The sequence below is a fragment of the Setaria viridis genome, chromosome 5, assembly GCF_005286985.2.
Source record: "Setaria viridis chromosome 5, Setaria_viridis_v4.0, whole genome shotgun sequence".
Classification (NCBI taxonomy): Eukaryota; Viridiplantae; Streptophyta; class Magnoliopsida; order Poales; family Poaceae; genus Setaria; species Setaria viridis.
In genome coordinates, this window is record NC_048267.2 from 37,373,008 (window position 1) to 37,383,187 (window position 10,180).

The following is a 10,180-nucleotide window of genomic DNA, read 5'->3' on the forward strand; positions in this document are numbered from 1 at the left end:
TATGACATACTGGAAGTGTACTCTCTTGAGCCTTGACGTCGTTAGTGGAATTCCAAGATATCACACCGGGAAGGAAGACCGTGTGACTGGAATGTCTCCAAAGATGTCGTCCATATTAAGCCCTTCGCATCTTATAGGCACCACACTAGATTTCTCAAAATTTGTTCTCAACCCCGACGCTTCACCAAATCTAGTGAGTAGGTCAGCTAAAGCAATGACATCCTGCCTAGTTGGGTTTAGGAAAATATCCGTGTCATCAGCGTACATGGATGTTCGGAAATTGAGGGACCTGCCTCGCAGCTTGGATATGAATCCTCTGTCAGTGGCCTGCTCCAGTAAAGCTCATAGTGGTTCAATTGCAATCACAAAAAGTAAAGGAGATAAAGGATCTTCTTGCCGTAGTCCTCTGTTGTGTCTGATGCGGCTGTTTGGGACCCCATTGAGAAGGATCCTAGATGAAGATGTGTAGAATAGAGAGGCCATCCATTCCCGCCAACGAATGGGGAAGCCCAAGCGTTGAAGTAAATCTAGCATGTAATCCCATCTCACCGAATCAAACGCTTTGGCGATGTCAAGCTTAAAAAATAATGCCGGAATTCGTTGTCGATGGTAGCGACGCACCATGTTCCTGACTGTCATAAAATTATCGTGGATGCTCCTTTGCTTGATGAAAGCCAATTGTGATTGTGATACAGTATTTTTCATGTGCGGAGCCAGCCGCATGGCGAGCACCTTTGTAATAATTTTGATGAATGAGTGTATCAAGCTTATCGGCCTGAAGTCAGGGACTGCCTCGGCCCCTTCCTTTTTTTGGCAACAACACTACGTTGGCTGTGTTGATTAATGGCAGGCTCGTGCAACGCAAGTTATGAAAAGCATTGGCCGCGTTTATGACGTCGCACTTTATAATCTCCCAACAGGGCTTATAAAATGCCCCAGTGAAGTCATCTGGTCCCAGCGTCTTGTCCGATGGTATGTCGAGTATTGCACGTTTAATTTCCTCCTTCGTGAAAGGTTCGGCGAGGGAGCTGAGGTCCCGACTGGGGAGATTTATGTTGTCCGAGTTAACGTCCTGTGATCGTTGTCCCAGTGGTCCCATCATCATAGCGAAGTGGTGTTGAATTATGTTGGCTTTTTCTTCGTGATTGAAAGCCCAAATGGATCCTTGTTTTAGTTGTTGAATGTAGTTTTTCTTCTTCCTTCCATTAACTCTCCGATGGAAGTATTTGGTATTAGCATCAACTAATTTGATATTCGTAATGCGTGATGCTTGTTTCCGTCTGACGCTTTCAACCGCCAGGCTGATTCGTCCCTGGTGAGGGCTCTATGTTCTTATGCCATATCCAATCTAAGGATGACATCAGACGCCATGAGAAGCTGCATCTTGGCATCGGGTAAAAGTTGTGGCTCCAGGCTCTAAGCATTTGGGAAGTTTCCCATAACTTGTAGTACAGGCGGTGAAAAGGCTCGTGATGAGCACAGGGCTTACTCCAAGCTTCAGTTACTACCTCCTTGAAGCGTGGCAATCTCATCCAAAACTCCTCGAACTTGAATGTCCTTGGCCGTCGTGGTCCACTTTGATTGGAAAGGAGTAGTGGGCAGTGATCCGAGTGCGATGTTGAAAGTGCATGTAGAGCATGGGAGGCAAATAAGGTGTCACCTTCCGTATTACAGAACACTCGGTCAAGACAAGCGTCGGACTTTGTTGCTCATTGCTCCATGTGAAGCGGCGGTTCTGAAGTGGAATTTCCTTGAGCTCGCAATCGCTGATCGCCTCCCTAAATAGACTCATCAGTCTAGTATTTAGCCTAGAATTGTTCTTGTCCGCGGCTCTATATATGATGTTAAAATCGCCCATTATAATCCACGGTGTCCCAGTGGGAGGCTTAAGAGTTAGCATTTCTTGTAAGAAGGCTCTCTTTTGCCCTGACTGGATGGTCCGTAGACATTTGACAGTCTGAATGTTTCGCCATCATGTAGTGAAATAGAGGTTGATAAGTGTTATCTAAACATTTGATATAACATAACTAAATTTTAATGTAACATAACTAAACTTTAGTACGTGGAACAAAATGCGCCTATTACCACCACTTGGTCAGCCCAATTCTGACGAAGGAAGCATCCCAGACGTGGCGTGGGCATTCTGCTCCGGAGATCGGACCTGGCGCATGGCGACCACCACCGACCCGTCTGCCTTGCCGGAGAGAAAAATAAAATTCAAGAATGTTATCGTGCGACTTGGATCCGAAAATGGGCGCCAAAAGCCCATGCAATTATTTGAGGAGATCCTAGCCCTGTGTGGTCTAAGCGATGTAGTCGGCCTTTTCCTCCTGCATGGCCTCCGCGACGATCTTCGACCATTTGGTGCGGGCGGTGATCACCAGCAGCGAGCAGACTTTGGCATGCCAGCCCGCAGATCAGGCCCATCCACAGTCCCTGCACAAAAACTTGGTTTCAGAGGCTCGGTTTAGTTCTTTAGTCCCCTATAGTTCCTGAATACTAATTAGGAGTACTAAATATAGACTAATTAGAAAACCAATTGCACAAATAGAGGTTAATTCGCGAGACGAATCTATTAAGCCTAATTAGTCTATGATTTGACAATATGATGCTACAGTAAACATGTGCTAATGATGGATTATTAGGCTTAATAGATTCGTCTCGCGACTTAGCCTCCACTGTGTAATTAGTTTTATAATTAGCTCATGTTTAATCCTCCTAATTAGTCTCCGAATATTTGATGTGATATGAACTTTAGTGCACCCCAGAGACTGACATCTTCTTCGTTTGATTGCTGCTGTCTGCCTGTCTTATCTTTGCTGGAACACGACGAGCTGCAGCGGGCTCGCCGCGTCGAGCCGACACATGCTGCGTACAGTATTTACCTTGGTGTACAACTTGAGCTTGAAGGCGAAGAGGATGGCCAGCGGCATGGCGATCAGGTAGAAAGCCACAAGGTTGGTGAGCGCCACGAGATGCTGCCACCCGCAGCCCCTCGACACGCCTGCACAGTGCACACCGGCTCGTCATTTCCAGGATTCAAGGCGTCTTAATGCACCAGTCGCAGACAGGGTGGATTCGGCGACGCGAGATCGCCGGCCGGTGGAGCACTCACCTTCCAGGACACCCTGCGCCGAGTCGAGCACGACGGAGACGATCATGAGCGGCGTGATGGCGGCGAACTCCGACACGATCACCGCGCTCCCGCTGAAGAGCCTCGCCCACACGCCGTGGCCGAACGCCAGCAGCAGGACGAAGGAGATGGCGAGGAGCACCGACAGCTTCATCGTCACCGCCACGGCGTTCTTGGCCCTGTCCACGTTCCCGGCCCCGACCTCATTCGACACTCGGGTGCTGCAAGGTGAAAGCAAATCGATCGGCGCGGTCACAGACTCACAGTAAGCACGCACAAGGAAACAATAGCTGAAGCTGACAGTAAATTCAGAACATGGAAGTAGCAGAGATCAGATGAAATCGGCAGGACTTTGATCAGGAGTACCTCACAGCAGCACTGAACCCGTACGTGGTCATGAAGCCGATGGCCTCCGTGCTAGAGCTGCACACATTTCGTTGATGAGTCATTGCCTTACATGAATTTTTGCAGCTAGTGATGAAGCTTCGGTCTCGAAACGACATACCAGATGGCGATCAGTGACGTGCTCACCGTGGAATTGGGGAGCAAGCCGGCGACAAGGACCAGGAGCTCAAACGCCCAGATCTCCAGGCTGCAAGGAGTCCAGGACATCGCGCGCGTTAAGGTTCAAGAACTGGCGCCTTGACTTGCGCACAGACACTTACCAGACCATGACGGCGGACGGCGCGGCGAGCTTCAAGGTGGGCAGCACGTATCTGAATGCCTCGGCGGAGAACCCCTTCCACGTCTCGCTGAACGCCTCCGACCGCAGGATGTACGCGAGCAACATGAGACAGGACGCCGCGAAGGTGACCGAGATGGCGGCGGGCGCACCGGCGAGCCCCAAGCCCAGCACGTTCACCAGCAGGTGCGTGAGCACGACGTGGAGCACGAACGGCGCCACGGAGCAGACGACGAGCGGAATGACGACGGACTGCATCTGCAGGTAGCGCAGCAGGCACTGGAGGAAGGCGAACGCGAAGAGGCCGGGGATCTGGGGCCGGACGAACGCCGCCGCTTCACGGGACACCTCGGGGTCCTGCCGGAGGAGCAGCAGGAGAGGCTCCGTGAACATCCAGAGCACGGAGATGAGCGCGGAAACCGCCGCAGACAGGAGCAGCGACGACTGCAGGTACAGACCCAGCATCCGGTACAGCCGGGCGCCGTAGGCCTGCCCGCACAGCGTCTCCAGCGCGCCGCTCAGGCCTGTCTGGAACAGCCATTCATCGAATGTTAACACGTGCGATTTTCAACAGTAGCCAATGTGATCTCAATTCAGTCATGGGCTTTGGAGTAAAATGTAACGAAACGGAATTGCACTTCAGTCACTGACTCACTGATGACTTCACACCGCGTGACGTGCTACCAGCTCAGCTCAGTTAAAAGGTAGGCCCGCCCGGAAATGGATGTTTCCTAGCGGCCGGTAGCCGGTACGGCATATCGGCACAGCTGCACAGGGAATGAAGACGGGTTGCTACCGGCCATTGTGTAGAGGACTAGAGGTAGACCGTCACTGTTACCGTGTTACCCTCATTATATTACAGCTACGTGTAGAGGACTAGAGGTAGAGTGTCATTGTTACCCTCATTACATGGCTACTATACTACCTATCGATCTACTGACAAACCCGAAACCGTCAGTGCAATCAACGAAACAAAACCAGTTGAAATGGTAAATGATCTAGCAGGAGAGATCTAGTAGTGCGGGTAGCTGATGCTTACGACCAAGGCGTAGCCGGTGACAGTGGCCCAGGAGTTGCCGAGCGTGGCGCCGGCGAGCTGGACGTCGCCGAGGTGGCCTGAGAACATCACGGAGACCAGCGGGATGCCGTAGTAGGCCATGCTCATCAGGATCATCGGCACCGCGAACTGCAGCTGCGCCCATGCCTCCTCGGTGTCCACCACGCGACCGAGCCACGACGAGCACGGCGGGCCAGCAGGGCTCCCGCGCGGCGGGCCGGGGCGACGCTCGTGGCCCTCGGTGGCGGCAGCGATCACGCCGCTGCCGTCGGGCGCGGCGGAGCCGAGCAGCGGGGCGGAAGACATGAGACCCAACTCTCTATCGGGGAGAAATCCTACCGAGCTGCTCTTTCGATTGGGGGCAATAGCTGACCCAAGACTCTGTCGGGCCGGGGACCAGCCACACACGTTGCACGCTAGCAAATTATTCACTTGAGAGAAGAAATTTCAGCGACACTACTGTGACGAATTAAAAATGGCTAAAACAAATCATGCATGAGCCTTAGCGTGTTTGGTTCCAGGAACTAAAATTTAGTCCCTATCACATCGAATATTTAGGTACTAACATACCGTTTTCTTCCACTAACTTATTTTTAGCACCCATCACATCGAATGTTTAGATATTAATTAGGAATATTAAACGTAGACTATTTACAAAACCCATTACATAAGACGAATCTAAACGGCGAGATGAATCTATTAAGCCTAATTAGTCCATGATTTGACAATGTGTTGCTACAGTAAATATTTGCTAATGATGGATTAATTAGGCTTAATTAGGCTTAATAGATTCATCTCGCCGTTTAGCCTCCACTTATGTAATTTGTTTTGTAAATAGTCTACGTTTAATACTCCTAATTAATATCTAAACATTCGATGTGACACGTGCTAAAAATAAGACAGCGGAAGAAAACGCCCTAATTAGGAGTATTAAATATAGATTAATTATAAAATTAATTGTATAAATGAAGACTAATTGGCGAAACTAATCTATTAAACTTAATTAATCCATAATTAGTACATATTTGCTATAGCATCTGTGATCAAATCATGGACTGAGCAAGCCGTCGTCTGATTCACCCTCCCAAATAAATCTCCTCTCGCTAAGCGCCGCCGACTGCCAGGCATCGCGTTGGGGTCCAGCCTCCAGCGAAGGTTCCGGTGGAAAGTAGAAACGAGCAAATGGAAGCAGACGTGGACATGCCGAAGCATGTCGCCAGGATGGGACGCTGCGGTGATCGTAGGGTGTTGAAAAGGATTGGCAATTGTTGCTCCTCCTGCCGAGCGCCTGTGGCATAAAAAAGCTACCCAACGATGAGCAAAGGAGGAAGCAGTACAAAGTCAAAGGTAAACAGATTGTGATGATTTCAGTACATAAATTGGATTACTGATCAATAAGCCGAATAATGGAAGAAGAAGTACAGAGCGCAAGGGGATGGCGTCAAATATAATTGCTTGCCAACACCCATGGATAATAATTGATTGAAACCAACAATGATAATCCATATGGAAAACTGCTTCTATAATATTGGTGGGGTGTTGGCGATTGGCATAATGTTTTCAATTATTTGGATGTTATAAAATGGAGTATCCATGGATTATTGGAGGAAGCATGGAACTGCCCCGTATGCAGTCAGCCTTGATCGGGTTGATCCTATGCATAAACGGTGGTGCGCGCACCACGCGCTAAAACGCAACAAACAAGACTCTAGATCCGGCCAGTTCGTCAGGCCGTTGAGCACGTACGAACACGCATATCTCCCCGCCCGTGTTCGTGTACGCACGCGCGGGTGTACTACCAGTACGTACCACACTTCATCTCGTCGCGACGTACTGCACGCCGCACGCGCCGCGCCTACATACGTAGGCAACCGCGGCAGCAGACTCCGATCGACGCACAGCACATCACCCCCCCACATTCGGCGCGACGGCAGAGAGAGAACACGGCACGCGCGAGGCCGCGCGCCATGGACATGGGAGGAGGGCACCACCACATGGGCGCCATGGCCCCGGCGCCGTTCCCGCCGGGCGGGGCGCACGGCGGCGGCATGGGGATGCGGAGGAAGCGGTACATCCACATGACCTTCTACTGGGGCAAGAACTCGGAGATCCTCTTCACGCTGTGGCCCGGCGCGGACGGCGGCATGTACGCTCTGGCGCTCGTGGCCGTCTTCGCGCTCGCGGTCCTCCTCGAGTTCCTCGGCAGCCGCAGGCTGGACTCGCTCCTACCCACCGCCGCGGCAGGGGCGAACAAGCGCGTGGCGGCCGGGGCGGCGCGCGCGGCTGTGCACGCGCTGCGCATGGGCGGGGCCTACCTGCTCATGCTCGCGCTCATGTCGTTCAACGGCGGCGTGCTCCTCGTGGCCGTGGCGGGCCACGCGGCGGGGTTCCTGGCGTTCAGGGCCGGCCTGTGCGGCCACGGGCGGGCGCAGGTGGAGGGCGGGTGCAACAAGGAAGAGCACGCGCCGGCGGCCTGCTGTTAGATTTGCTGCGACGTCGGCGCCGATAATGATCGATGGGTCTGTTAGTTTGCTTCTCGTTTCGTGCCACGTGCGATTGACTGAACCCTTGTTGCCGTTTGGGTGAACCGCGTGCCGGTGGTTGGGAGTTGTAGCACCTGAATCTGGAAGGTTAAGGGCCTGTTTGGCAGAGCTCCAACTCTGAAAAAACAGCTCCAGATCCATAGATCCACCTAGCTCCACCATAGAGCTGCTCCACCGTGAATCTGAAATCTCAAAAAGCGTTTGGTACAGCTCCACTCTTATCTTTGTCTCACTGGCAATTTGGACCCATGCATCAGAATTAAAAAAAAGAAAAAAATGTCTTCTTCACGGCGAGTGTGACCTCTCCACGCCTCCGCTGCCTTCCCTGCCGAGCGCTGCCGCGCCTGCGGACCCGCTGCTCTCCTGCGCTCCGTCGGCAAGGGCGGGCGGGGCTCTGGCGGCAGAGACGGGCAGGGCTGGGGCGGTAGGGGCGCGTGGGGCTCGGCAGTAGGGGCGCGCGGGGCTCCGGCAGGGCGGCCTCCAATGGCAGGGGCGGGCGGGGCTCCGGCGGGGCGGACTTCGGCGGCAGAGGCGGGCGGGGCTCCGACGGTAGGGGCGCGCGGGGCTCCGGCGGGGTGGCCTCCAATGGCAGGGGCGGGCGGGGCTCCAGTGGCAGGGGCGGGCAGGCGCGAACAGGGGCGGGCGGGGCTTTGGCGGGCGGAGCGAGCGTGGCGGGCGGGGCGAGCAGAGGCGAGCGGGGCTCCGGCGGGTAGGGGCGGGCGGCGCTCCGGCGGGCAGGGGTGGACAACGACGGAAGAGGAAGGACTCCAGTGTGTCGCACGGAGAAGAAGAAAAAGAAATAGAACGAACCGGTCATTTTCCACTAATGAGTGGCAGTGGTGGGTAATTCTCTCCAACTCCACCAAATTTGATTTCGTGGAGCACCCCCTGAGGTGCTCCACCAAATCCATGGATCTGGGGGTAGATCCACCGTTTTCGTGGAGCAGCTCTGCGGTGGAGTTGCTGGAGCTAAAACCGTTTGGCTAGAAAAATCGGGAGCGGAGCTGTTTTTGAGGATCTGGAGCTACATGGAGCTCTGCCAAACAGGCCCTAAAAATTTCTGTGATGAGCTGTGAATCACACGCCTGACTTGGGTGGTCTTTTTTTAAAAAAATTAAGACTTGGGTGTTGTACCTTCTTGAATGCACACCATATATATGCGGCTTGTTTGCAGCTGCATGTGCGTGTGCATGTAGGCTATGTTCTTACTTCTGCTTGAGCTTGCCTGCGTGTATATAAGGCCGGTCTCCATGGAGTTAAATTTTATGCCACATCAGCAATTTTGCTTACGAGATCATTTATGAGGAGAGTTTTCATCGATGTGAGAGAAGTTCTATCCCCGTGACACTCCACTAGTATAGTAGTTACCTAATTATCAGTCTTGTAACTATACAGTAGAACTGTACACTGAGACTGGCCTAATGCTCAAACCAAAATAGCTTGGAGTACAAAATAGCTTAAACCAAAGTAAGCAACGGTTCAATTGAAGGCTCGTAGATGTACTGCTATCGTACCCCCATATTCAATTTCTTCTTGTGTTTTGTACTTGCTCGTTCCTTTTTTTTTCCCGAACAGCGCAAGAAAAGTAATTATGCTGCACCTGAAATAATTTGTTCTTGTTAAACAAAATGGGCTTAACGCCGCTGTTTCCGTGTTCAATCGGTTTTACCACTGCCATTTTCTCCCCGCTCTTTCACGTCAGTACTCCCCTCTCGCGTGTTCAAAGTGCGATTTCTTATAATTTGCACGCGGCAAAGTTTTCAAAAGGACGGGTGGACCAAACTTTTACCTTGCTCTGCACTCTGCTTTCCTCTCCACTTCGAACAAGGCAAAACTGGAAACAAATGATCTTCCCGTTCCACTTCATTTCCACCTGCAATTTTAATCTGCTCCTGGCGTACCACAGTGCTGATGAATTCCTTTGCAAATTGAGCCGCTGATGATCGGTTGAGATTCAGAACCGAAATCCTAGTGCTACCACTTGGGCTTCTCAACTCTGGTCTTTCAGATTTTGACGACAGAACAATGAAGGATCCAAATGGGCCCTTTTTTTCTTTCTTTATTTCCGTTCCCTTGCCACCACCGTTGACGACATTCTATAACCTGTGGCGCAGTGGCGGACGTGTGCAGCATGGCGTGTTCGATCCTGCAGGTGCGTGCATGCTGTTGTTCTCCGGGAATGGCTCGCCTGCATGTTCACCAGCCTGAGACAGACTGCAGTAGAAAGTGAACGCCACGCATAAAGAAGAAATCCACATTGGCAAGTTGCCTTCCGGGATAATTTCCACCGCGCGCACGGCTGCATCTGCGTTTGGGTTTCATCTTCAGACGAATGCACGGCCTGTTGTATATATGTACTACGAGGCCAGAAATTAGGCACCCGCGCGCTCTCACGCCATGCGTAACAATTCGATCTGCTACTACTAGCGTACTACGACAAGCGGTACCTACCGCTTTCTTCCAGGGTCGTACATACTTGCCGGGGGGGTAAAATGATCTGAAAGTCTCGAGCCCCTCCGAAATGCAAGTTTCTCTTCTGATTTCCAAGCGCCTGATTCACTATAGGTTGCCAAATCATAGGAATTGCACCTTGTGTGCCAAAAAACTGGAGACTGTGGAGTGCGTTTTCAGTCGGAAGTGTGGAAGGAAGATGTTGGATCGCGGCAGGGATGCTGGGATTGTTGCACTTATTTGGTCCAAATGGCTAGCTTTCTTTTGGGTTGTGGAAGGAAGATTCTAAATGTCGTCTTCTCAGTTTTTACGAA

The 10,180-nt window shown here is 52.0% G+C and overlaps 1 protein-coding gene and 1 pseudogene across 1 annotated transcript; one reads left to right on the forward strand and one right to left on the reverse strand.

Annotated features, from left to right (window-relative positions):
* Positions 1 to 1,977: 1,977 nt before the first annotated feature.
* On the reverse strand, positions 1,978 to 5,306 carry LOC117855248 (protein DETOXIFICATION 19-like; annotated as a pseudogene).
* Positions 5,307 to 5,991: 685 nt separating this feature from the next.
* On the forward strand, positions 5,992 to 7,630 carry LOC117859145 (copper transporter 1). The gene has a single exon (XM_034742345.2). The coding sequence runs from the start codon at positions 6,840 to 6,842 to the stop codon at positions 7,353 to 7,355; it is 516 nt and encodes a 171-aa protein (XP_034598236.1). The 5' UTR covers positions 5,992 to 6,839; the 3' UTR covers positions 7,356 to 7,630.
* Positions 7,631 to 10,180: the final 2,550 nt, after the last annotated feature.

Bases quoted from the DNA above. Each gene is read 5' to 3' on its own strand.
- LOC117859145 (XM_034742345.2), top strand. From the start codon at position 6,840: ATGGACATGGGAGGAGGGCACCACCACATGGGCGCCATGGCCCCGGCG.